General features: G+C 51.8%; 10 protein-coding genes across 10 annotated transcripts; 6 read left to right on the top strand and 4 right to left on the bottom strand.

The window, feature by feature from the left end:
* The first annotated feature begins 22 nt into the window (after positions 1–22).
* On the top strand, positions 23–1,544 carry BDV17DRAFT_113682 (uncharacterized protein). The gene is made up of 2 exons (XM_073753898.1): positions 23–122; positions 199–1,544. Exon 2 carries the CDS (start codon positions 390–392, stop codon positions 1,494–1,496), a length of 1,107 nt encoding a protein of 368 aa, XP_073614714.1. The 5' UTR covers positions 23–122; positions 199–389; the 3' UTR covers positions 1,497–1,544.
* Positions 1,545–1,834: 290 nt separating this feature from the next.
* On the top strand, positions 1,835–4,796 carry pmt4 (dolichyl-phosphate-mannose-protein mannosyltransferase). The gene is made up of 4 exons (XM_073758164.1): positions 1,835–1,890; positions 1,972–2,248; positions 2,313–3,957; positions 4,007–4,796. Exons 2-4 carry the CDS (start codon positions 2,018–2,020, stop codon positions 4,450–4,452), a joined length of 2,322 nt encoding a protein of 773 aa, XP_073614713.1. The 5' UTR covers positions 1,835–1,890; positions 1,972–2,017; the 3' UTR covers positions 4,453–4,796.
* BDV17DRAFT_265356 (pirin family protein) lies at positions 4,797–6,117 on the bottom strand. Its single transcript, XM_073758163.1, has one exon. It carries the CDS (start codon positions 5,936–5,938, stop codon positions 4,850–4,852), a length of 1,089 nt encoding a protein of 362 aa, XP_073614712.1. The 5' UTR covers positions 5,939–6,117; the 3' UTR covers positions 4,797–4,849.
* A 381-nt stretch (positions 6,118–6,498) lies between these two features.
* Positions 6,499–8,667, top strand: BDV17DRAFT_265355 (PRKCSH domain-containing protein). The gene is made up of 2 exons (XM_073758162.1): positions 6,499–6,792; positions 6,851–8,667. The coding sequence occupies exons 1-2, from the start codon at positions 6,679–6,681 to the stop codon at positions 8,279–8,281; spliced, it is 1,545 nt and encodes a 514-aa protein (XP_073614711.1). The 5' UTR covers positions 6,499–6,678; the 3' UTR covers positions 8,282–8,667.
* Positions 8,660–13,054, top strand: BDV17DRAFT_113489 (cytoskeletal protein-binding protein SLA1). Its single transcript, XM_073753895.1, has 5 exons — positions 8,660–9,246; positions 9,424–10,740; positions 10,793–10,829; positions 10,880–12,607; positions 12,659–13,054. The coding sequence occupies exons 1-5, from the start codon at positions 9,049–9,051 to the stop codon at positions 12,682–12,684; spliced, it is 3,306 nt and encodes a 1,101-aa protein (XP_073614710.1). The 5' UTR covers positions 8,660–9,048; the 3' UTR covers positions 12,685–13,054.
* A 369-nt stretch (positions 13,055–13,423) lies between these two features.
* On the bottom strand, positions 13,424–15,070 carry BDV17DRAFT_292150 (uncharacterized protein; the record flags this gene model as incomplete). Its single annotated transcript, XM_073762312.1, has 3 exons — positions 13,424–14,299; positions 14,350–14,450; positions 14,518–15,070. 3 exons carry the CDS (start codon positions 15,068–15,070, stop codon positions 13,424–13,426), a joined length of 1,530 nt encoding a protein of 509 aa, XP_073614709.1.
* Positions 15,071–15,401: 331 nt separating this feature from the next.
* On the top strand, positions 15,402–18,456 carry BDV17DRAFT_282326 (uncharacterized protein; the record flags this gene model as incomplete). Its single annotated transcript, XM_073760180.1, has 3 exons — positions 15,402–16,783; positions 16,835–18,087; positions 18,350–18,456. The coding sequence occupies 3 exons, from the start codon at positions 15,402–15,404 to the stop codon at positions 18,454–18,456; spliced, it is 2,742 nt and encodes a 913-aa protein (XP_073614708.1).
* Positions 18,457–19,091: 635 nt separating this feature from the next.
* Positions 19,092–20,600, bottom strand: BDV17DRAFT_113373 (uncharacterized protein). The gene is made up of 5 exons (XM_073753893.1): positions 20,273–20,600; positions 19,902–20,218; positions 19,400–19,811; positions 19,172–19,290; positions 19,092–19,099 (listed from the first exon to the last, which is right to left on the bottom strand). The coding sequence occupies exons 1-4, from the start codon at positions 20,453–20,455 to the stop codon at positions 19,228–19,230; spliced, it is 975 nt and encodes a 324-aa protein (XP_073614707.1). The 5' UTR covers positions 20,456–20,600; the 3' UTR covers positions 19,092–19,099; positions 19,172–19,227.
* Positions 20,601–20,746: 146 nt separating this feature from the next.
* On the bottom strand, positions 20,747–22,199 carry BDV17DRAFT_292147 (Alpha/Beta hydrolase protein; the record flags this gene model as incomplete). The annotated part of the gene is made up of 4 exons (XM_073762311.1): positions 20,747–21,469; positions 21,522–21,795; positions 21,846–21,951; positions 22,013–22,199. 4 exons carry the CDS (start codon positions 22,197–22,199, stop codon positions 20,747–20,749), a joined length of 1,290 nt encoding a protein of 429 aa, XP_073614706.1.
* BDV17DRAFT_113464 (uncharacterized protein) lies at positions 22,070–24,381 on the top strand. Its single transcript, XM_073753894.1, has 7 exons — positions 22,070–22,424; positions 22,539–22,698; positions 22,762–23,146; positions 23,194–23,355; positions 23,418–23,570; positions 23,632–23,754; positions 23,816–24,381. Exons 2-7 carry the CDS (start codon positions 22,638–22,640, stop codon positions 24,045–24,047), a joined length of 1,116 nt encoding a protein of 371 aa, XP_073614705.1. The 5' UTR covers positions 22,070–22,424; positions 22,539–22,637; the 3' UTR covers positions 24,048–24,381.
* The last annotated feature ends 190 nt before the right edge of the window (positions 24,382–24,571 follow it).

Genomic DNA, 24,571 nt, shown 5'->3' with positions numbered 1-24,571 from the left:
TGCCGCAGATAGAAAGCTTGGATGGGCCGATCGTTCCCCTGAAGTTGTCGCAAGTGGACCTGGATATGGGCGACTCCAGTCTCCGATATGCAACCCCGCAGGCAAAGTCCAGGCAAACTGAGGCAAGTGACCCGCGCCCGCTCTTCCTTCGGACGAAGGGAGCCGTAGACAGACTCCAAGTCAGTTAATTGCTAGAAGCGGCCTGCTCGCAGCTATGGAACTTCTTTCGTCTTCTCTTTGGTCTATCTCCTTTGAAGCCATACTGTCTTTCTCTGCTGCTGCTGAAAGACTCACCGCCATCGACGCCCTATAAGCAACTTCTTCAGCCCCAACTGACCGGACACGATCATACATATCAACCTCCGCAACCTGGATTGGAGCTTACGACAATGGTCGAATTCATTCCTCCTCCCGACCCTCGCGGCTTACTTCCTCCGCTGCTGGCCTGCCTCCCAACCGCATTCGTCTCGCAGCAACCTCCGCCAGCTCTTCTCCCGCTTCTATCACCCATCCTACGCCAAAGGGTCCAGATTCTCAGCTCGGTGTCTGCCTCGTCTACAGAATCATGGATTCGTTTACTCTGCTGGGACTCTGAGAAAGGGGAGCGGCTTCAATCTCTCATTGATGGTGCCACTTTCGAACCTCATCCTGTATCCGGAGAAATCGAGTTGCCCGACGATATCCCGGTGGCCTACAGACGGGTGGACGAGGAGACTCTCCACTCGCGGGTAATCATAACAGACTATCAACTCAAAATTGTTTATCTCTGGTGCCCGAAAGCAGAGAATTCGCCGGGATGGCTCGTTGCCGAAGTCCTTCCCGATGAGGGTGCTGGAGAGGCTGACGGAGCTTGGTCGTCGTCAATCGGAGACGCGAATACGCATGCGAAAGAGAAATTGGTGGATGATGCCCTGAAAGCGGCCGAGAGCGACCAACATTTAGCCCCTTCCCAGGCAGAAGAGGACGATGACGATGATTACTGGGCCCGATACGATGCTACACCCGGGCGCACACCCTCGGCGAAGAACCCTGCTCCGTCTACGTTATCTTCTATGCTGCAGCACCAGGGTCCCTCGGAGTCGGCCTACTTTGATCAGTATGCTGATGTGCAACCCGCTATGGACAGCCACGACCCAGATGAAGAGCACCCAGAGCTCGGACCAACCTCGCTTGGTGGGGATATACTAGCGGAGCTTGCCAAGCGGAATGTAGAAAACGGGGACTCTGCGTCTCATGAGCATTCAAACCACATAAACGGAATGCCATTGAACCATCCCCGACCGGAATCTGCCTCGTCTTCGAACTCAGAGGCAGTATCAAAACTGGAGCAAGAAGCAGAGAACCAGTCTAACTATGAAGTAGGAGTGAAGCAGCACATTGGCTCCAATATCAAAAGCTTATTCCGTCTCGCCAAAGCGACCGGGATGTCTCGAGCCGATTTCCAGTCGTTAGTGAAGACTGAGCTGGATCTATTGAATCTGTCCGACGACGATTGATGGGGTAGTTCCCCATAACATTCAATCTATTGTACATCTGTGAGCATATTCGCATCATTGAGCGTCCGGAGCATTGAGCTGCATTTGATATCCGATCTACTCTGAATTTAGCCTTTCCTTGTTCACTTCAATTTCACTTTCAAATTTATAGCCAGATAGAAACATATTCGATATCAAATGAAACAGACTGAAACATTCAAGATCAATCTTCTGTTTATGAGTGTAGCTAGCTTCGTATTCATGGTCTGCCCCCTGAGGCTCACATGTTCCGCCGGCTGCACTTGTTCCGTTCCGCAGGATAAAGACACGCAATCCGGACCACAGCTCCGTCGTGAACACCTCAATTCGACTATGCTGATCATTTCTTGTCCAATTCCATAGCTACTCTTGAACTGTGAGCTGTTCCTGCTACAAAGCCACTTCTATTCTCCTCCATCTCAAGCTAAACATCTCAAGCTAACTCGAGTGTTCGCAGTTCTATTCGTACTTTCCTTTATCCCTGTTGTTTTGTCTTGGTGATTATGTCTTCTTCGCCCTCTCTTCGGAAGAGGGGCGGCAAGAAGGAGGACACTCCGGTGCCCTTCGATCATTCTTTTGCTTCGTCGGCTGCTCAGTCAAAAGCAGCGCCTCGCTCGTCGGAATGGGACTATTGGCTGGCCATTACCATTCTGACCGTGCTGGCATTTATCACCCGTTTCTACAAGATTTCCTACCCTGACCAGGTCGTTTTCGATGAGGTGCATTTCGGAAAGGTAGGTGCTTGCATTAAGTGCATTGACTGAACTCGAGACTGACATGCCCGCGCGCCGCTTCTAGTTTGCATCGTACTACCTGCGACGGACGTACTTCTTCGATGTTCATCCGCCTTTCGCCAAACTCCTGCTCGCTTTTACTGGATGGCTAGTCGGCTACGATGGGCACTTTTTGTTCGAGAACATCGGTGAATCCTACATCGAGAACAAGGTTCCCTATGTTGCTCTCCGCGCTATGCCCGCAACCCTCGGTGCCCTCACGATTCCTGTCGTTTTCCTGATCATGTGGGAGTCTGGATACTCTCTGCCGGCCTGTGTCTTAGCTTCTGGACTCATTCTGTTTGACAATGCTCACATTGGAGAAGACCGTCTGATCCTACTCGACTCCACCCTAGTCATCACTATGGCCCTGAGCATCCTGTGCTACATCCGATTCTACAAGCTGCGTCATGAGGCCTTCGGACGAAAATGGTGGAAGTGGCTTCTTCTGACTGGTGTTTCCCTGAGCTGCGTTATTTCGACCAAGTACGTGGGTGTCTTCACTTTCGTCACTATTGGATCGGCTGTAATGGTTGATCTGTGGAATCTGCTGGACATCCGACGACCGGGCGGCGCTCTTAGCATGTTCGAATGGAGCAAGCACTTTGCGGCTCGTTTCTTCTCCCTGATCGTCATTCCCTTCTTCTTCTATCTCTTCTGGTTCCAGGTGCACTTTGCTATTCTGACGCATTCTGGCCCTGGTGATGACTTCATGACACCTGCTTTCCAGGAGACGCTGAGTGACAATGCTATGGCTTCTCAATCCGTCAGCATTGAGTACTTTGACACTATCTCAATGCGCCACAAGGATACCAAGGTTTTCTTGCACAGTCACCCTGACACCTACCCCCTGCGTTATGACGATGGACGTATCTCGAGTCAGGGCCAGCAAGTGACCGGATACCCGTACAATGACACCAACAACCACTGGCAGATCATTCCCACCGTTCCTTTGGATGAGACTGATGAGAAGAGCCGCAAGGTTCGCAACGGTGATGTTGTCCAGCTTCGCCACGTGGGCACCGATACCATCCTTCTGACCCACGATGTCGCATCCCCTTACTACCCCACGAACCAGGAGTTCACCACTGTTTCGCATGAGCTCGCCGATGGCAAGAGACACAACGACACACTGTTCGAGATTAGAGTTGAGCATGGCAAGTCCAAGCAGGAATTCCGGACACTCTCCAGTCAGTTCAAGCTGGTTCACGTGCCAACGAAGGTCTCAATGTGGACCCATACCTCTCCTCTACCTGATTGGGGTTTCAAGCAAGCCGAGATAAACGGCAACAAAAATGTCGCGCAGAGCAGTAACATCTGGTTTGTGGAAGCTGTCGAGTCCTTGGAAGAGGATAGCCCGCGTCTCAAGAAGGAAGAGCGCAAGATCAAGCACTTGCCCTTCTGGAGAAAGTATCTCGAGCTGCAGCGAGCCATGTTCTTCCACAACAACGCCCTCACTAGCAGCCACCCCTACGCAAGTGAGCCTTTCCAGTGGCCGTTCCTTCTTCGCGGTGTCAGCTTTTGGACAAAAAGCGACACCCGTGAGCAGATCTACTTCCTGGGTAACCCTATCGGCTGGTGGATCTCTAGCAGTCTTTTGGCTGTATTCGCTGGTGTCATTGGTGCTGACCAACTCTCTCTGCGCCGTGGAGTTGATGCTGTTGAAGAAAGTGAGTTAAGCTAATCTATAATTTAGGCATTCCAAGCTAACTATCATAGTCTGGGGCACTGGCTCTCGTTCCCGTCTGTACAACAGCACCGGCTTCCTGTTTTTGTGCTGGGCTGCCCACTATTTCCCCTTCTGGTTGATGGGTCGTCAGCGATTCCTGCATCACTATTTGCCCGCCCATGTTGCTTCGGCGCTTGTAACTGGCGCGTTGATTGAATTTATCTTCAATATCCAGCCGATCTCGGTCCCAGCGACTGTGCCGGTAGCTGCAGATGACCCAACGGGCAAGGCAAAGATCAGGCGATTTGTTACTGCCAAGGAGCGCATGGGCTTCAAGTCGGTCCTTGCTGGATGGATTGCGTCCTTGACTATCCTTGCCGCTACCATTTGGGGATTTTGGTTCTTCGCGCCTTTGACCTATGGTACTCCTGGTTTGGACGTCGCTGGAGTGAACGCACGTAAATGGCTTGGCTATGACTTACACTTTGCGAAATAAGTGCTCCTCGAGGACTCACTTTTTCGTGAGCCTGGCGTCTGATGACATATAATATGGCATGTCATAGACGGGGTTTATATATATGCCCCAGTTCTGATGGTACAAAGCTGTGCTGAAACTTCCAGGGCAGTTATGCCACCTCTGCCGTCGCTGCTGAAGTCGACGTGACCACAGCATTGGATATCTGTCATGTTGGCGGTGAATTTTCTCTCTCTAGTCTAGTTTTCTTTACTTGTAACCTGATATGGCGCATTGCGATGCGGAACTTTGTAACATCTACTAATCGAAGAACATTCTACGAGTGCAAGACCTGTTATATCTCAAAGTAATATGGAATTGATTCAAAAACGCCGAGAAGGATCTATATACAATCAACCAAACCCAACACAAAACCAATCTAATAAGCCATCCGCTTCCCAATCTCACTCTCCCAATTCCTCACCCTCTCAAACCCATTCGACGCCGTCTGATAATCAAGCATAGCCTGATAAACCTCCTCCTGACTCGTCAACACAAACGGCCCATACTGCACAACCTTCTGATCAAGCGGCTGCCCCGCAACAAGAATAAACCTTGACTCCCCCTCCGCATTATCCGGCACCGAAACCTCAACATGATCCCCCTGCTGCTCAAAAACAACATTATGGAACTGCTTCACAACCCGCGTGTCATCGCGCGAGCCAAACACCGTGTTGTCCCCCTGCAACGTATACGCAAACGCATTCCAACCCACAGGCAGGACCTGCGAGATCCGACCCCCCGGCTTAATCGTAACATCGAGCAGCCATAACGGCGTGTACGCAAGGTCCCGCACTGAATCAACACCATGGCTCTGCCCCGAAATCACCTTCACAACAACACGTCCCTGGTCAACCTCCGCAACAGGGATCTCAGAGGCCCGCAAGTCGCGATACCGCGGCTCACACATCTTCAACGCCTTTGGCAAATCAACCCAAAGCTGCATGCCCACATTCGGCTTGCCATCGGGATTCTCATGCGGCATCTCCGCGTGCATGATCCCTCGTCCGGCAGTCATGAATTGTAAATCCCCCGGCCCGATCGTCCCCTTATTCCCTGCGAAATCTTCATGGTCGACGCCGCCCGACAGCAGGTATGTGATTGTTTCCTGCCCGCGGTGTGGGTGGTCGGGAAAGCCGGCGCCCTTGCCGATTGTGAAGTGGTCGAGCATGAGGAAGGGCGAGAAGTTGCGCAGTTTTGCGGTGCCGATTGAGCGGCGGACGCGTGCGCCTGCGCCCTCGGCTTGCTCGATTGCGAGGAAGACGGTGCGGATTGCGCGCGGGAGGGACATTTCGGTTGGGATTTGGATTTGGGTGGAGGGTGCTTTTTTTGTTGTAGAGGTGTTTGAGGTAGTAAAGAACTCCTTCAAGTACTCGATATCGAAAGTAAGGCTATAACCCGGATTGAATCTGAAGACAGTATAGACAATTGCAACAATGGCAACGAAAATAGACCAGAGCAGTTTCATCGGCTTCGATCGCGGCGATTTATACCTTTGCCCAGGGGAGATGAGAATGCAGTAGAAGAACCCCGAGGAAGCTACGAGGGGCAGTTAGTAACTTTTTATAATTTACAGCTAAGCATCCTCCGCTCTCAAAGTTAACGATCTATGCTAGAAACCGTGGATCTTCTAGTTGCATGGTAATCTGGATCTTGCTGAGTGGTCATTAGTTAAGCTGGACGGCCGAAACGGGAAATGATGAGGTTCTGACAAAGATTATTGTCAGCATGCCAAGGTTAAGTGCCCACTCGTTGTTGGGGGATTTGCAAACATGATTCAGAACTTCAGGAGAATGGAACTCGGAAGCCATGAGACGATGAATGATAGGATATTTGCTCAAATGCTGAAGCGGATTCTCAAGCCAAGTACCTGAAACGTTGCTTGCTTAGATGTTTGACTGGGCATCTTGCTACAGTCAAGGTTATGCAGGGCATACTGTATAAATTTGTGAATTGAGCAGCGCTAGCCTCGATAAGGATGATTATAGCGGGCGGCACGTGCTGATAAGATCAACTTCACAGCTGTCATCAACACTCGACATCTTGGTTGGCTGTGCTTGTTCGACCCATTAGCTAGATTCTATTCATTCTTTGTGATACCCGGCCTTTCTTGTCTAATGGCCACTGTTACTTAAGACTCCATTCCCGCTAAATAAACCGGCCACATCTCAACGCGAACCGACCACTCGAGTGGCATACACTCTCCAAATGCGCAGACAGTCGAGGATAGCAGCCTCCCTGCTTGTGCTGGCATGCGCAACTTCTGGCGCGTCAGCAAATAGGAAGTTCAATATACACGATGACCTTTTGGCGTATCCTCAGGTGAATTATCCCCTTCAAGACGAGGCTCGTTTGCAATGCTAAGTATGCACTTTGGTAGTTCCGACTTCAATTCCCCGATGAATATATCCTCGACTCTCAGGCACAAGCATTTCTAGAACAAACTCCGCATGGCGGCTCTTCGACCGCCGATAAGCGCGACACCGAACAGCAAGCCCCATTGAAGGACGAAAATGCCGACTCAATAGACGAAGCTAGCGAAGACGAAGATGAGCTTTCCTACGAGGAGCTGGCGCTAGGGGATCGGCGATATCTTTGCTCAATTCCTGTGGTTCACGATGGCGAGAACAATGTGATAAAGGAGGAAGTAGACGTGGACGAGGAAAAGAAGGAGCTGGCGCGGGCTACAGACCGGGGACTGGAGCTCCTGCGCGAGATGGAGGGCAAATGTCTTTACTATGTCTCCGGATGGTGGTCATACTCCTTCTGCTACATGAATCAGATTAAGCAGTTCCACGCCCTTCCAGCAGGACCGGGAATCCCTAGTTACCCACCAATGGAGGATCACACGACCCTCTCATTCATATTGGGTAGATTCCCTCATGAAGACGGACAGGAGAAAGGAGAAAGCGACGCGAAACCCGAGAAGCCGACTACGGATTTGGCAGAACTGCAAACGAGAGGAGGCTCACGCTACCTGGTCCAGCATCTGGATACCGGTGACGTGTGCGATTTGACAGGACAGAATCGGAAGATCGAAGTTCAGTTCCACTGTAACCCGCAGTCGACAGACCGGATAGCCTGGATCAAGGAGCTCTCCATCTGCTCATATCTAATGCTCATATACACGCCTCGCCTGTGCAATGACGTTGCTTTTCAGCCGCCGCAACAGGAGGAAGTCCACACCATTGAGTGCCGTGAAATCCTCACTCCAGACGAGGTTCCCAGCTGGCAGTCAATGCACGAATACTACCTGTCTCAAAAGCTGGTAGAATCAGCGGAGACACCAGAGTATCCGATCATCGGAGGGATCGAGGTCGGTGCCCAGCGGCTGGTTGGGACTGAGGGCAAAGTGATCGAAAAGGGCAGGGTGGCTTCCATAGGCGAGGAGAAGGTGGATGTGGTTGCCAAACGCGTGAACGGAGAGGTGCAGCTTATCTCGGCGGATGATCTGAAGAAATTCGATCTTGATCCTAAGAAGATTGAGGAGCTGAAGAAGAAACTGGAGGAGTATGCGAAGGGCAAAGATTGGACCCTGGAAATCGTCACAGGCCATGGGCAGCCTTCTTTACTCCGTGGAATGGTTGATGATGAGAAAGAAGGCAAGGAAGGTGGAGAGAAAGTTGTAGACAAGGAACAGAAGAAGGACACAAAGGGCATTGAGGAGAAGCCAACGGGGCAGGGAGAGAAGGTGCAGATTTCCGGCCAGCTGAAGGAGGAGGATGAGCCGGAAGAGAAAGAAGGCAAGGAACCGACCGTTGAAGAGGGCGACCCGGAGGGAAGCGAGGAAGTCTTCAAAGATGAATTGTAAGCACGATTGTATATAGTCCATCTACACGAATTGACGATTTTGTATGCGCGTTGAGCTGTCTGGAGTGTGGACACTCTGTTGTACGTAGTGTAGACGCACGCATTGTTGCAGATCGTGTTCTCGTGGAGTAAATGCGGATAGACTTCTGTCAGGACAGGAGAACGTGCTCCCTGCATCTGCTAGTAGTTGCTTTTACTGTAATATTTAGTTGTAGTAGTACGAGCTTCAATGCGCAGTGCATCAACAATCGCAAACAACGAGACTGGTCCGTGTTGTTGACCCCTCCAAGTCTTCAGGCGTCGAATGCCACCACCCTGAGTAGAGCAGTATGAGTGTTGATTTGCGCATCTTCCCCCTCAGCCCCAGCGATCGGCAGTTCCTCATCTTCTCACATAAGACCCCCAGCCATCCGTGAATTCCTGTCCTCTTCGTCTCTCCGCGGCCTCACCACGAGACTGTACCCCGGATTTGCTCCGTTCCAGCCTGATTGTGAGTTAGGAGTTGCCAAGCCCAGCCCACTCTGTCTCTCTCTCTCGGACTCCCTCTCCGACCATTACGACCACGAACTCCCGACCGTCTACTTGCAGCCCCGTTGAACACCGGCCTTTCTGCACCTCCGCCGGCTGAATAAATACATCAAGGGATACTATATATATCGACGTCAGATACCTTGACGCTGCAGCAGCAGCAGGACCGACTCCTTTCTGCGCCTATTCACTCTTCCGATCAGCACACGCGGCCTATCGCTCGGTTGCCCTGCGGCCACCATGGGTTTCATCGGTGTTTATTCCGCCATCTACGACTACCAACCGCAAGCGCACGGTGAATTAGAGCTTCGGGAAGGTGACTTACTGTACATTCTCGAGAAAAGCGCCGAGGACGACTGGTGGAAGGCGAAGAAGAAGGCGGATCGGGATGACGAAGATGAGCCTGAGGGTCTAGTACCGAACAACTACGTTGAAGAGGTAAGGACACACCTCCCGGTATTGCTGAAGGTGAATTGTGGACAGGAGGATATGTCATGGCAATTTGTGCCTTGCGTGAAGTTCCCTGAGAATCGTTCCCTCGCTCAGGGGCTGCGGAAATGCGATGACGTTTCCTGTCACTCCAACGGAAAACTAATAGGATGTTTGAATCAATAGGCTCAACCGATTCACACCGCGAAGGCGCTTTATGACTACACACGCCAGACAGATGAGGAGGTATCTTTCTCAGAGGATGAAAGCTTGGTGGTGTACGACACCTCGGATCCGGACTGGACCTTGGTCGGAGTCCATACAGATTTCGGATTCGCCCCCTCAAATTACATTGAGATTATTGAAGGCTCCGTAGCTCAGCCCGCTCAAGCTTCTGCCTCGCCTGAACCATACCCTCCAGCTGTTGCACCAGTTTCCATACCAGCAGCACCCAGCCTCCCGCAGCGCCCCGAGCCAGAGCCCACGGAAGAAGCCAATGCGCCTATCGCTAGTTCCCCCTCCGAGACTGCTCCGGATAATGCTGCAGCGGCGATTGCCAGCATTATTCACAGAAACCACCCTGGAACCCAGTCGCCCAGAGATGTCCCTCCTCCCCCGCAACCTCCGTCCGAACCCGCGTACCGCGAGCCATCTCCTCCGCCACCCCAATTGCCCCGGCGACCTCCGTCGGAAGCGTTGGCTTCGCCTGTACATCTCGAATCACCCCGTTCACCTTCGCCCGTTCGCCATCCTCGACACGCTTCGATACAAAACGATGGTGGTCCGCGGGAATCGCCTCCCTATAACCGCGTCGGACGGACGGCGCCCCGCTCTCCGTCCGGATACCACATGTACAATATCAATGAGATGGTTGAGGTTATGGGTAAAAGGAAGAAGATGCCGACAACGCTAGGTATCAACATTGCCACGGGGACTATCTTCATCTCACCCGAAGACGATGGGGATACGCAAGAGTGGACGGCCGAGAAGCTTTCGCATTACTCAATTGAAGGAAAGCACGTCTTTATCGATCTTGTGCGCCCCAGCAAGAGTGTGGATTTCCATGCCGGAGCCAAGGACACGGCGCGCGAGATTGTCTCAGCCCTAGGTGAGATTTCTGGCGCGTTCCGCGCAGAAGGCTTGCGGGAGGTTATTGCAGCCAGCGCTGGCGGAGGTAGCACGCAGAAGAAGGGAAACATTCTTTACGATTTCATGGCGCAAGGGGACGATGAGGTAACGGTTGGTGTAGGTGATGAGGTGGTTATTCTTGATGACTCCAAGTCCGAGGAATGGTGGATGGTCCGGCGCATCAAGAATGGTAAGGAGGGTGTGGTTCCCAGCAGCTACGTGGAGGTGAGCGGTTTTGTTAGCCCTCCTCCAGCTGAGAACCCTATCGAGTCTGGATTATCGTCTGTTGAGAGGAACAGGCTCGAGGAGGCCCGTCTGGCCAAAGAAGCCACGCAGAAGTCTGTATCAGAAACAGAATCACGCCGAAGCTCACAGGTAAGGTCTTCTCTAATTGGAGATGCGAAGGATGTTAACAGTTCTGCCGCAGCACCACAAGAAAGACAGCAAGAGTAGCCAGAGATCCAGTAAGCACATCTGTCGTTCGTTACTTTGGGCTTTTCTGACCAGAATCTAGAACCCGACCCTACTAAAGTGCGGACGTGGATTGATCGGTCCAAGGCATTTACAGTGGAGGCCCAGTTCATCGGCTTGCAGGATGGCAAAATCCATCTGCACAAAACGAACGGAATCAAAATTGCAGTGCCTATTCCGAAAATGTCTTTCGATGATCTGGAATATGTTGAGAAAGTTACGGGCGTCTCTCTCGACGAAGACAAGCCTTTGTCCGACATTCAACGCCAACGCCGGTCTCAGGTTGAGAAGGCTGACAAAGCTCGCGAGAGCAGGGCTGGCGCTGGCTTCCAACAGTCCGACTATGACTGGTTCGATTTCTTCCTCAAGGCTGGTGTTGGTCCGCACCAATGTGAGCGGTACGCACAAAACTTTGCCAAGGATTCAATGGATGAAGGTATTCTCCCTGATATCAGCCCCGAAACCCTGCGTACACTAGGCCTCAAGGAGGGCGATATCTTGCGGGTGATGCGATACCTTGACAACATGTTTGGACGGACCGGTGGCAAGGCAAAGAATGTGAGCTTCGGCGGAGAACAGGTCATGGGTAACGGCGAGGATGCCGGTGGTCTCTTTGCTGGACGCGGCGGCAGGTTGCACAACAACACAAGGAAGGGTCGCCCAGCACCAGCTGTTCAAACGAACGATGTGGTTGATCCAAAGGTGTTTGAGCAAAAGGATGAGACGAAACCAGCGGAAACTCCCAAGAGCAGCACCCCTCCACCGGCCGCTGTTGATGAGAAACCAGTACAGAAGGGATTCGATGACGATGCGTGGGCAGTCAAAACTCCCGCACAAGCGCCTGCGGCGGCTCCAGCAGTGGCTCCAGCAGCAAGTTCTCAACCCCCAGCGGCCGCCTCTGCACCAGCTAGTCAAGCGCCCTCCGCAGCAATGGCAGATTTATCCCTCCTTCAAGCGCCCCTTCAGCCGACTCCCGCGCAACCAGCACCCACTCCTGCTCAATCGCCCCCTGTTGCGCAACCTATTGTTTCTCAGCCAACAGCGGTCCCTGCGCCTCAGCCGCAGCAGCCGCAGCAGACGGGGGCAACCCCTAACTTCTTTACACAAATTGCGCAGGTTGGACAACACCAGGCCAGGCAACGCCCGCAGGCCCCTCAGGTCATGGGCCAGAACTCCCTTATCCCGCCCCCGCCTCAAAGGCCGCTCTCCGCGCCTCAAAACCTGCCGCAACAACAACCTTTCGGTGTACCTCAACTGCAGCCGCAGCTGACAGGTCTACCTCAGCAAGGTCCTCAGATGGCAGCACCAGGGCAGAATTTCCAGCCTCAGTTCCAACCCCAACAAACAGGGTTCATGGGTCCGAACCAATTCCAAAACGGGCTTATGCCGCAGCCTACAGGCTTCCAGCCCCAGTCACAGTTCGGTATTCAGCAGCAGCAACAGCAGCAGACCGGATTCCAGAGCCTCGCGCCACAGCCCACGGGCTTTGGGGGCTTCCAAGCTCCTCAACAACAACCAATGGCAACTGGTATCAACTCTGCTCTTCCACCCGCGTTGCAGCCTCAACCGACTGGTATGAATGGCTCAGGCTCCATGGGTTATTCTCCATCACCTCCTCCAATTCCGCCAATTCCTCAGCAACATACAATTACGCCTTTGCAGGCACAGAAGACTGGGCCAGCTCCTCCCATCCGGTTTGGTGTCAAGCCTGACGGCCCCAAGAAACTTGCTCCTCAGCCGACAGGAATGAAGGCCAACCTCTCGCAAGCCAGTAAGTTCATTAGACCTCTGCTCAGTACCATCAGTTAGCTAATTTGCGCAGCACCTACCAATCCGTTTGGTTTCTAAATGAAGCAAACGTGTACATAGGATTTCCAACTTCGCAGCATATGACCTTTTCATTATACATTATTCTTTTGCTCATTCTGCTGGCGGGATTGCAAGCATGTCCTGTCCTAATTCCCTTTTCTCACTCACATAAGCACGATGATACATGCAGCGATCTAGGCATGACCCGTCCGCCATCTATCCACGCAGCAAAGCACCCTGAGCGAACTAGACTTCGATTTCCTTTTCCGTCGCTTTCCTTCGTTGCCCTCTCCTTTCGTTTTCCGTCTCTATCCTGGACTGATTGAACAATATATGTAATTTTGAAAGATCATGCTTATGCTAACGCGCTCCATACTGTATCTCCTATGTCTTGTCTGTCTTGCTTTTGATTTCGATATTGGTCTGTGAGAGTCCAAAACTGCACTGCTCTGCGTTGGCTAGTCTGTTCTGACATTGTTTTCCTCTATCCTCTATAACTCGTGTTGCCTGACCTCATTTGCTGCTGCTCTGTCCTGGCTGGTGTTTGTACCTACTGCCTGTCCACAACTGTTAGTTTCATCCTACTTAATTATCTAGTGTCGAGGTGTAGTGCTGAAACTGAGAAATCACTTGATGCTGTAAATATGTTATAGATCATGCCTGGCATGTTGACCTTCGGGCAGCGGAGGCGACTAGACACCTTCTCTTGAAGCGCACGCACAAAGCCAACATCTGACTTAGAAGCTTCCCATCTTCTTCATCCTGCCAGTCACCTACCTCATCTAACTAGATGAGCCAGCTCATCTCCATCCTGATCGCGAACAGGCAAAAGCACCTCCCCCTTCCGCCTCGCAGTCTCCACAGCCCGATAATAAGCAACAGACTCGTGAACTTCCTTTGCAATCTCCTTCCCTTTCCCTTCCTTCCCCTCCCCCCTCGCCCCTTCAATAGCAGACAGCAGCGCCTCGCAATCCCAACAAAGACACCTCGAATACTCCACCCCATACCTCACCCGAAACAAATTAGCTGTCCGCTCAAAGCCTGGATCAAGCGTACTCTTGCCGAGTTTATCATCGTGATCTACCAACCTCCCAGCAATCTGCATCATGGCCTCGTTATACCGCGAATGCCAGCATTGGTGCGTATGCCAGACAAGGTCGATATCCAGCGTCGGAACGAGCATCGTGCCGGGGTACAGCTTGAACAGTTTCAGAAACTTGGAGTAGCGCTCCACTGCGCGGCTGAGTGTGCCCTCGAGCGCGGGGCTGCGGATCCAGAGATGGGCCTCCATTTTCTCGACGAAGGAGGCCTGGCGCTGGATTGCGTCGACGAGCTTGAAAACAAGTGTGCTGGTCTTTTCGTCCAGTGCCATGCTGGCGTTGCGCAGGAAGTCTGCTTCGCCTGGGAACAGGGTGTCAGTTTCGCCTAGTCTGCGGTTTATTTCTGCGGCGTTGAGGGATTTAGGAGGTGTTTTTCCCGGTGTGCCGATGTCGAGCTGCTTTTTCAGCATCCAGCTGAGCTTTTGGGAGTGTTTTCGATCTGTTAGGTATGAAAATAGATCGGGCGAGAGAGAGGTTTCCATCTGAAATGTCGAGCTAGATGTTTCCGGGAGGTTGTACTGCCAGGTGGGTTTATCTCGGTCGACTGATTCGTGCTACTAAGCCATCAGCAGATGTTCTTCTTGTTTGGGAAGAAAAAGCATACGATTTGCGCCCATGGAAATGGTAGGTTTGGGAGTCTCTTGAACATGATGGACTGCAGCAAGTTGGGGTTTAGGAGCAACGTATGCCATACCATCAACACATCTACAACTTTCCGGTCAGCTACTATGGAAGGTCCCATATACATACCAGAACAGGTAGGCGAGCTTACCGATAGGGGGAAGCATGATGGCAGCGTCGAGACTCGTTGACGGCTCCTCCAGCTTCTCGACTGCCCAGACCCATTTGAGGAAGCGCGTGACAGCAAGAACCAGATAAAACGGCCATTTCTCGAGCCTTCTGGTCTCAAAAGTCACATCTTTGACATTTACTGGGTATGTGGTCCAACGACGCCCCTGGTATTTCTTTCGATATACTTTTCGAGGTTTTGGAACGATGCCTAGCACAGTATCAAAGCTGGTCGAGTTCAGCACCTTCCGTCGGATCTGATAGAATGTGGCTAGAAGCTCCAGGTGCACAGCACACTGAGCGACAGTTGGAAGCTGTACGATGGGATTTCCCTGTCCCGACGACAGATCGAAGAGTCGTGGGTCTGGAATCTGGGGGTTCAGGTTTCGTTCTTTTGCCTTTGCGAATACTGGAACGGTATTCTTCGTGCTTGGTTCAGTCCAACTTCGAGTAGTTCCTCTCTGTTTCGCTAGAGACTGCTTGCTGCGGTCGTGCAGTTTATGTTGGCTCGATGGCGTCAGTTGGCTTTCCGTCATTTTCATGTTCCACCTTGGATCTGTGTCTTCGAGTATGGTTGTTTGACTACGAGAAGACACTGGGCTGTTAAAGCTGTCCAGAACCCTGGCAGCTCTCGGATAATATCGCTTCATTTGAAGTGGCTGACTGGGCAGACGGAGAACTGGGCTCAGCCTCGCGCCAGTGCCCGTGCCCGATGCAGACTAAGAAGCCCTAAACTCGGAATACGAGCCCCCAGCCTCACCTCACCATCCGAGGCAGAAACCCGACATCTGCGGGCCTCGTGATACTTTATATTGCTATCCTTCATTATGCGATTGACTCAATGCATCACATCGATTTATTGGGAAAATGAAGCTTGCACGCTCGTTATCGCGCCTAGTGGGGCAGAACAAGTCATCTTTATCTTCGAGCATCAGTGAAGTCCAAGCGCTTCCCTGGAATCTCATCGGAGAAGGACTCGACCATTTATTACAGAATCTAGAGCAGCTATACTGGACTGGTGTCGAAAGTGAGCTCGAACAAATCCTTCTGACATTGAAGGAATGGCAGGCGCAACCACTGGCTGAAACCGACTTGCCCGACGAGGTTGACGACTTCATTCACGGCTTCGACACGTTCATCGACCAGGTCCACGAAGATAGTCGCGACTTTGCGGAACAGGTCGCGCTTCTGAAAGAACAGGCAGAAAAAAGGCAGAAGAACAATGCTGCTACGGGCACAGGCGCCCAGAATGAAGAGGAAGATTATCTCGCTGCTCTGGAGAAGAGGACGTACGAGCTTTCATTGCGGCAAGAGAGCTCGCGACTCAAGAGCGATATCCGGGAGACTCTAGAGAAGCAGCTCGATGACAGTTCCCCTGAATCACGTACCCATCGGCGAACTAGAATGATGCTCCAAGCCCTGGGCCTTCTGGATATAGAAAAACTGGTGGAGCATCGCCCGCCCTTGGATAAATTATCGTTCTGGAAGAGGCCAGCATTTCCACAGTTGCGACTCGATACTTACTCCAAGGCCGGGATGCCCCTGTTTGCGCCTCTTCAATGCACCTCATGTGGTGAGATCATTCGAAGCAGCATGTACTGCAAGGAGGTGCAGGGTTCTGAGGCGAGTGGGAATCGAGAACCTGCTTCCATTTGCGAAGAATGCTATCGGAAAGCGCAGTTTGGGAACACAGACTACGCAAAAGTGTACAAACACTGTATCTTGGACGACATCATCACTCCTCCCGTCAGCCGTAAGATCTGTATGTGTGAAGCTGTGCCCCATTACGCACCGGACGGCACTCCACTTGTATTGTTTCCTGTTCTCAAGAGTGACCAACATCTGGAAGACAAGACACCGGGATGTGTCGAATGTGGGCTTTTCAAGTTCCAGGAAACCATCGCAGAGGCCAAATACGATGGTATGCGGACAATCACAACGGTGAAGGATAAGAAGCATCGGAAAAACAGAGAAGACTTGATGAACTGGGACATGGCCGTGCGCGAGCACACCGTCGAGCTTCAAGCGACAAAGTACAAGTCCAAGAGTCGTCCTAAGATTGTTACGGAAAAGAGTCAACAGCCTGCGTCCATGGATGCCACGACAGGAACCACTGTTGCAGTGGAAGAGGCCGAAGCCGATGAGGACATACCCTTCTTTCTCCGGCAATACACAGAGCAATATCCGTTTGGGAACGTGCATATGGCCTTACGACTGGGGCCTATTGTAGTTGAGAACGGTGTCGCTAAGTAAGTGCTATCATCTGACGTTCTAGCCATTTTAGCTAAGACGAGGTGAAGCTCGAAAGGGGGAGCCTTGATATCTCTACGAGATAACCCTACGTTCTCTTCTACCGCGGCAACTCATCTGACCAAAAAATGTCTCGCTCTAAGCGATACAAGGCAGCTATTTTGGCAGAAGAGGCCAAGCGCCCCGAAGCGCTTCAAGGCCATCATGAAGCAGGTCGTTGGCAGCCCGTTTACCGGAGTTCTCGACCAAGACTTGGAGAAGAAGATTATCAATGCCCTCGTCAACGCCAGCAAGGAGCCCTTCGACGACCCCGGACTTCGCAGACAAGACCGAATACAGTGGCTGAAGCGCCTACTAGGGCCTATAATAGATGACATAAAACAACTCGTTACACCGCAGCTATCAACTTACCTCGAGAGCATCGTATCTCGTCTTCTTGATCCAAATGTCATCCTCCGTTGGTCACCAACAGGCAACAACTGCCAGAACTTCTGCGACTCCCTCATCGACCATTCACTCTTCACACCTCTCGCCGGCGGACCGATGCTGGAAACCGAAAACAGCAACGCTCCCTTATATCTCCTAAGCTTCGTCACCCGACCAACTGGCTACATAAAGCCGCGCGTCAAATCCAAGTTCGACGTCCCGCGCGGCTTAACAGAAGAGTATCTCCTCCGCTTCCGCTTCGGCAGACACGACGAAGCAGATCTCATCGACTCGCTACACGAATACTGGTTCGACTGGGGCGCGTTCGGGAGACATTTGTACCGCTACCAAGACCTGTTCCCTTGGGACTGCACTGAGGCATTCGGGCGGTACCCGGTGACTTGTGGCGACTGCAATGTCTCAAAGCATGTCTGGGCGTTCCCGTTTGATTCGTGGAACGTCATTGCTTTGCATCTTGGGAGAGCGGAGCGGGAGTATCCGCGCGCAAAGGCAAGCCCTAACTCTACCTCTACCTCTACCTTTCACTCAGATAAATTGCGAGAATCATGGATGCACAACCGCCTCCTCACCCTAACAGCCCACTCAAAACTCACCCTCGTCGCAGCAGCCCTATCCCTCAACTCAGAATTCCGCACCGCAACAGCCTGGCTACACACCCATCCCGACCCGGCCATGGACCGCCTCAAACTCGGCGGCATCCACCGCGCCCAACCCTTCAGCCACGCGTACGACCACCGCGGGCGCTACAAGCACTTCTTCAGCGCGTCGTGGGTCCACCGCCCCCTGTCGGACCGAATAGCAGAATACGAACTCCTCCGTGACGGGCGAGTCAAACTCCCCGATGTCGACTTTGCGGGTCAGTTCTACGGTGGACGGAGACTTGAGGATATCCAGCGGGATTGGGAGAGTCCCGGGTTTGGCGGGAGGGGAGGGTTCGGTGTTGAGGTTGGGGCTTGGGTGGATGGGGGGTGGGGAGGGGATTTGAATCTGGCTGTGGGCGGTGGTGATGCGGATGGAGCTGGAGGCGCTGGCGCGGATGCCGGGTGCGCTTCGAATTGTGGGACGGGATGTGGGAGTAGTTCTGCTTGTAGTGGTGGTAATTGTGGTGGTGGCGGTAGTAGTAGTGGGGGTGGCGCGTGTGGTGGTGGTGGCGGAGGATGCGGTGGCGGCGGTGGGGGAGGCGGAGGAGGGGGATTCTAAACATGGTGGATGGTCCCTCTTGTGAACATCAGCTTCAAGAGTAGTCATGGTGGTGTTAATTCTAAATTTGGGCCTAATCAAACAATTCAATCTATCCATCATATAAAGAAGACAGCCATACCCCTAAATGAGAAAGAGCCTCAGACGCATACTTCAATCGCATCAATCATATATTCGTGTATCAATAACCGGCAGAGCTCAACAGAGATGACCACTATCAAACACCATAGATTGTCGAGTCAAACCTCCACCTTCCTCCCCCACCCAGGATGCTCCTCACTGCAGCACTCGCGCTTACACACCGAACAAACCCACCAAATGGGCCCCGACCGCTTCAACGCCTCAGAGCACACATCACAAGCCAAGGGCTGCTGCACCAAACGCCTATAAACCTCTCTATCCCTCTCCGCTCTCATCTCCATGATTTCATCGGGCGTTTTTCTGCCGCACTCCCAGCAAACCCTCACAGATTCGGCGAGTTGATTATTAGAGCGATCTCGGAGCGCCTTTGGGTCGCGTTCATCTCGGCCGCCTTGGCTGCATGTACAGCGGCGATCCCAGTTCCAGTTTGGGATCTTTTCGAAGGTGCATTTTGAGCAGCGCGCGCGGCAGAGTTTCATGTGGAAGGTTACGGCGCTGGGGCGGCAGGGTCGAGTCGTCGTGCAATCCTGTTATGCATCTATATGAGTATGGTCCGGTGTAAAGCTCTGGTTGGGATGGAGTTGAAGGGGCAAGCTCACCTTGCATCCTTGGATGCCGCATCCCCAGCATTGGAGTTTCTCGTTGCCGGAACACGTCAAAACTCGCAAGTACCGAGGCTCGGACTGTTTGTGTGTCTCTTTTTCTTCCACACCGGCCCCTATTGATGGCGCATACAGCGCTTGATAAATTAGTTTGGAGGCTAGACTCAAGTTGACTAAGTCCAGGTGGTGAAGATGTTGGGCAATTGTGGGGATGATGGGTGCAACCTCTAGGACTTTTGAGAGAGATGCCCTGCTGCTTTTGTCCCTGAATGTCTTTGCCCTGACGTGCCGCGGGATGCTGCTCAGTTTTGTGTTTACTTTTGTGTTCACTTTTGCGGCAGACCTTTGCTGACCCACAGCCCATTTGCTGACCCATCTTCGGGCGAAGTAGAGCTTGTTTTGTATCGAATGCGGGAAGAGTCCTATCAGGCAGCGGCCTAGGCAGGCTAGAACTGCGGCGAGCGCCACAATAGGGATGCGCAAAGGGCAGGTAGTGACGTAGACTAGATTGCTGATTGTAAAGCAGTTTTGGCGTCTGGCCGAGCGCCCCGCTCCGTACCTTGGGCGAGTGCCGTAGTCGTACCAGGCGGATAGTCCGAACCCTAGACTCGCAATAGTCATAATGCTGTATAGTATTCTTCAAGAAATTAGCAAAGCGCAAGCCAAATGTTGTCTTATATATTGCCCTAAATGAACTAGCAGCATAAAGAAATATAAGAGGACTCACATGGCCACAACGCCGGCGTAGTACTTCAGCAGGAAGTGTTTACATGTCGACTCGGGGTACCCCTCGTCATCTGGTGAAATCTCTTGCAGCCTCTGAAGAAATACCAGTCCGCGATCAGTCGTAATCGTGCCCGGCGCTGGTGGCAGGCGCCCGCACTGTCCGTTCGTCTTGCCATAGTAACCCCCCTGAATAGCTGTCGCTGCGATCATAGAGACAGTGATGCCCGCATCGACTATACCGACGAAGAACAGTAACTCCGGAGGACATAGTGTCGTTGGTATCCACATAACAAAGTTCCATGCGAATGCGAAGATACCCTTAGTAAGTCAGTGTCATCATGTTGACTTTGTAAAAAGCATGGAAGGGATTACCATGCCACCCCCCATCTTCTCAGCAACAAGGACTACATTCCCCAGTGGCTGCTGTAGAATAATAGTTGCATGTTTCTGAAAGAACTTGAGGTCCTGGATTCCATTGACGCCGTACAAGAATAGAGGGATATGAGCGAGGAATCGGACGACGCCGGCGACGACTCCGCCAGGTGAAGCTCCCATTTCAAGGCCTCTGTCAACTTGGATCACGAATGAGTCTCATGTTGATTCCTGCAATGAAAGAGGAAAAGAGCCTCAGAGCGATTAAAGGGAGGTTGAGTGAGGTGGTTTTGCCCGGCCAAGAGGAAGTCAGTCGCAATCCGCCCGGCGAGGCTGAGTCCATGCGGGCGTTCCGCAATACGAGCCTTAGCGTTGACGGGGTTATGCGGAGAGGCTGAGTAGGCAATCATGAGATGAAATATTCAAAAGGCAATTTTTGCCGAGCTATTGTACATCGGTCATTCAGTTAATGCCCTATGCTATGTTTCCGGTTCGTTTGTTGGACTTTCTTTCCACAAGTAGCTGCACTCTCTGCTCGTAACATGTTCTTCGATGGACCGAAACTCGGCAAAAAAGCAGTTGCTCGAAGACTTCTTGTGGAACTTCGATCGCGTATAGTCGTAGGGAAGTAGAGAGAGTATCATCAGGCCTCATCAAGCACACAATGCGGCGGCCAACATGGGAGTAGCATGATTGGCGAGTAGGCCACTTTGGCTGTTTCTGCCATAAGTTGCTCTCTTTGGTTGGAGTGGACAACTCAGGAATCGCTGCATCTTCTGCCACGCCCTGCTCTTCATACATTGAGCGAACTAGGTTCACCAAGCAGTCCTTGTAAGTCCCGTCGGCCCGACTAACCATATCGAACTCGTTTATTATGTTGAGACAAAGATGGCTGTCGTCGATTGAGATTGGAGATCCCACCACTGGAGGTGCGCCGAATGTGATACAGGAGAACCGAGCAGGCAGGGTCAAATTCTGTGGTGAATATGTATATCGTAGGAAGAGCAGCGATGCCACAGCTCCGCCAGCAGAATGGCCCGTAAACAGGATGTGGCTCTTCTCTCCGTAATCTTCAATGTATCGATGTATTTCTCGCGAGACTATAGGATCAAGGGCCTCTGCGCTCTTTAGGAAGCCAGCGTGGGTCTCGAGTGAAGCTTTTGGTCTATACTGCGGAGGAACCAATCGCGAAGAGTTCTATCAAGGTCAGGTCTCAAGCATTTATGATCACTGGATAATTATGGCCTACAATAAAATGATCAGCGTTTGCAGGCCTATGGTTAGCATTGACAACATGATCCACAACGCTGGCGCTTCCTCGGATAGCGATTACAAAAACTGAACCATGCTCCCCGGAGATATGAGTGAACGTCGACGCCTTGACAGTTCCTCCAAAAGAAGGCACAGTACGGCCTCGTAGGGTACCTGACGAGCTATTCGAGGAGTAATCAGTGGTTTGAAGGCTGTACACAGATTGGGAGCCTCTGAACGCTGTAGAAATGAGCTGTGCGTCGGCTTCGGAACTTGCCCATCGTCAGCTTCTTATCCAGGTTGCGCCGCTATCAGTACATACTAGTCCCATTCAGGGTATAGTTGATGGTTCAACTGCGAGTTGTCGTACTTCGAAGCCTCTTGATCTAATTGATCGAGGAAAAGACTAATCTGGGTTCTGGGTTCGCCTGAATCAAATCAATCGTCAGCGACCCGTAGTCAACAGCCAAATGTGGGCAGGTAGAATACCATCAAGATCGATCTGGTCCAGCGCAGGCCCTAGAGCTTCGGACAAATCAGCGACGGCCTGCGAAGCGCCCTGGGAATTGTCCACCGACGTCGAGGCGGCTGGGAACGTGGACGATGTACGCAAAGCCGCAGCAGTGGGTTGTGGATGCTGCTTGGAAAAGCTTAGAATCCGGTTGAGCAGAGGCATCCTCAATGATTCGATGGTTGGGCTCGTCTTCGTGGGCAGGTGGATTTGGAAGAGGGCCTCTTTTGAGCGACTGCCCAGTGAGGCTGTGCAGAGAACACTTGGACCTCACATGCTCAGAGGCGAGTTGGTTGCAGGGGAGATTCTGGATGTGGTGTTGATGAGGAAAGAGCACCAACCAGCGTCAGGTGACATCCCAGAGCACTTGCATCGTCATCTTGTTACTCTGTATTCTCACCCATCAATGATCAATTATTCTCTTATTCTTCATGATTCACTCAGCAAGTTGCAAAGATTTGACAACGGGCGATCTCGGCGCTAATCGATGATTGATTCGCGCAGACGCATTACTCATTGAGCCAAGCGCTTGGCGAGCTCTGGACCCTTATTAACGTCCGCTGTCAGGAGATTTTCAACAACGATGTTGCCTGTCGTGAAATCATGCAGCTGTTCGCGTCCCTGCTGCGGCAGCTGGTGGTAACATTCGGAGTTTTGTTGTTTGGTGGGTTACATGCAAATGCGCTCGTGTTCTCCCCCTTCGTTCGAGCTTTGCTGATCCCTTCAGGGACCCTGGCGCAAAACTGTTCCAGAAGCGAGAACTATACGGCGCGCAATCAGTCGGAGATCAACTCCATCACCGAGTTCTGTACGGAAATTGCGGGCGAGCTCGGTCTAGTTGACTGGTCTGGACCGTTGACACTCCCTAATGTCACGCGCATCAGGAGTGTCACTGTTTATTCGGGCGACATCAGCTCCGTTGACCTTCCTGATTTGGAGTATCTTGGCAATGACTTGATTCTTACGAACCTACCCTCGTTGAGCAGAGTCTCCCTACCTAAGTTGGAGTCAATCGACGGATTATTTGTAGACCTCGTTGGCGATGCACCGGAGCTGCAGTTTCCGAAGCTGGAGAATGTCTCGTCTCTCCATTTAAGAGGGAACTTTTCCGAGTAAGCGACCTCTATATTGCTAGAGTACTCATCTAACAGCTCATCAGGCAGTCATTCGACGCATTGCGCAATGTCGAGAAGGAGCTCGATATTTGCAATGCTGCCAGCTGCGGGTTCTATTCTCGCATGGACGCATTCACCTCGATGAGCCTTTCCTTCCCGGTCCTTGAGCGCGTCGGTAGCCTCGTGGTGGGCGGAAATGTGTCGCAGTATGTTTTCAATCCCCCTCTACCTGCGGAGTTCAAACAGACATTAGCTTACGCACGTCCAGACTCTCAACACCCGAAATCACATCATTCACATGCAACGACTGTGACTGGGCTGCACTGCACTTGAAGCTATATGGTGCCTCGCCGATAGCAGTCAACTTCCCCAAGCTGAGTACAATGGGCGGTAGTTTCTATATCAGAGGAGATATTGGCTCGTTAGTTTTCCCTCCTACCATAAACAAACAACCCCTCACTAATCTGCTCTCCTCAACCCAGCTTATCCTTCCCAAGTTTACGAGAATACACACATGAGTTTGTCGTCGTACCATACGAGGGACTGAACATAACCCTTCCAGTGGAGAAGGGAGAAAACTTTTTGTTCAGTGGAAATGTCACAGAGTAGGCCACCGTACCCTAATATTCTATCTTCGATTCAACAGCAGTTAACCGCTAGCCCTAGCATCAACCTCCCAAATCTAAAGGACTTCACTCGAATATACATCAACGAAAGCATTGACATAGACTGCGACGCGCTGTGGGACGAACTTGATGAAACGAGCGGGCCACTCAATGAGACTAACGTTGAGAAATACTTTCAGTGCGGCGAAGGTGTATCATGTCTAGGGGGTATTCAGGTTCATGTTACGCTTCTGAGCGCATTTTTGGTTACTGTGGCTGGATTCTTGGTCTAGACTTGTCCCTTGGACAGAGCTGGTTTTGTTATAGATCCCCTGTACTCTTTACGATAGAAACGATACGAATAGCATTGGATTTGGAAACGCCCCCATAAGAGGTTTTGGCTACATACAAGTGTTGTTATTGTTCGATTAGATACACACTAATAGGTCCAACATGGGCCAGCATATTTTATCCTAACTTGCTAAGACGAAGTCTGCAGACCTGCTGACAAGTATTAGGAATCAATACATGTAACATATAGCGAAGGCTTCAAAAGCCCCAGCCAATCGCATTCAGCACTGTTTGAAATGTAGGCAAGATTATTCCCCTTTCACTGGGTAGTATTAGACCGCGGAACTATCAGGGCAGCTCGTGAGGGTAAACTAATAAGTACCGAGGTTCCAGCAACTTGGAATGCAGCTGTGTTGAGTGTGTTTACATTGTACTGTACCCACTACTGTAAGCCATAATAACCGGAGCGAGAACTTCCTTAACCTGGCTGCAGGGATTGTAGGTAGTATTCAGTAGTAGTGGCTTT

The sequence above is a fragment of the Aspergillus undulatus genome (assembly GCF_047715775.1).
Source record: "Aspergillus undulatus strain CBS 261.88 unplaced genomic scaffold BDV17scaffold_30, whole genome shotgun sequence".
NCBI classification, from domain to species: Eukaryota; Fungi; Ascomycota; class Eurotiomycetes; order Eurotiales; family Aspergillaceae; genus Aspergillus; species Aspergillus undulatus.
This window is presented reverse-complemented; position numbering and strand designations above follow the sequence as displayed.

Bases quoted from the DNA above. Each gene is read 5' to 3' on its own strand.
- BDV17DRAFT_265355 (XM_073758162.1), top strand. From the start codon at position 6,679: ATGCGCAGACAGTCGAGGATAGCAGCCTCCCTGCTTGTGCTGGCATGC. The intron at 6,793-6,850 runs GTGAATTATCCC...GCACTTTGGTAG, and splicing joins ACCTTTTGGCGTATCCTCAG to TTCCGACTTCAATTCCCCGA.
- BDV17DRAFT_265356 (XM_073758163.1), bottom strand. From the start codon at position 5,938: ATGAAACTGCTCTGGTCTATTTTCGTTGCCATTGTTGCAATTGTCTAT.
- BDV17DRAFT_113489 (XM_073753895.1), top strand. From the start codon at position 9,049: ATGGGTTTCATCGGTGTTTATTCCGCCATCTACGACTACCAACCGCAA. The intron at 10,741-10,792 runs GTAAGGTCTTCT...GTTCTGCCGCAG, and splicing joins AATCACGCCGAAGCTCACAG to CACCACAAGAAAGACAGCAA. The intron at 10,830-10,879 runs GTAAGCACATCT...ACCAGAATCTAG, and splicing joins CAAGAGTAGCCAGAGATCCA to AACCCGACCCTACTAAAGTG.
- BDV17DRAFT_113464 (XM_073753894.1), top strand. From the start codon at position 22,638: ATGCAGCTGTTCGCGTCCCTGCTGCGGCAGCTGGTGGTAACATTCGGA. The intron at 22,699-22,761 runs GTGGGTTACATG...TGATCCCTTCAG, and splicing joins ATTCGGAGTTTTGTTGTTTG to GGACCCTGGCGCAAAACTGT. The intron at 23,571-23,631 runs GTTAGTTTTCCC...TCCTCAACCCAG, and splicing joins ATCAGAGGAGATATTGGCTC to CTTATCCTTCCCAAGTTTAC.
- BDV17DRAFT_113682 (XM_073753898.1), top strand. From the start codon at position 390: ATGGTCGAATTCATTCCTCCTCCCGACCCTCGCGGCTTACTTCCTCCG.
- pmt4 (XM_073758164.1), top strand. From the start codon at position 2,018: ATGTCTTCTTCGCCCTCTCTTCGGAAGAGGGGCGGCAAGAAGGAGGAC. The intron at 2,249-2,312 runs GTAGGTGCTTGC...CGCCGCTTCTAG, and splicing joins ATGAGGTGCATTTCGGAAAG to TTTGCATCGTACTACCTGCG. The intron at 3,958-4,006 runs GTGAGTTAAGCT...TAACTATCATAG, and splicing joins AGTTGATGCTGTTGAAGAAA to TCTGGGGCACTGGCTCTCGT.
- BDV17DRAFT_113373 (XM_073753893.1), bottom strand. From the start codon at position 20,455: ATGGGAGCTTCACCTGGCGGAGTCGTCGCCGGCGTCGTCCGATTCCTC. The intron at 20,219-20,272 runs GTAATCCCTTCC...TGACTTACTAAG, and splicing joins AGAAGATGGGGGGTGGCATG to GGTATCTTCGCATTCGCATG. The intron at 19,812-19,901 runs GTGAGTCCTCTT...AATTTCTTGAAG, and splicing joins TACGCCGGCGTTGTGGCCAT to AATACTATACAGCATTATGA.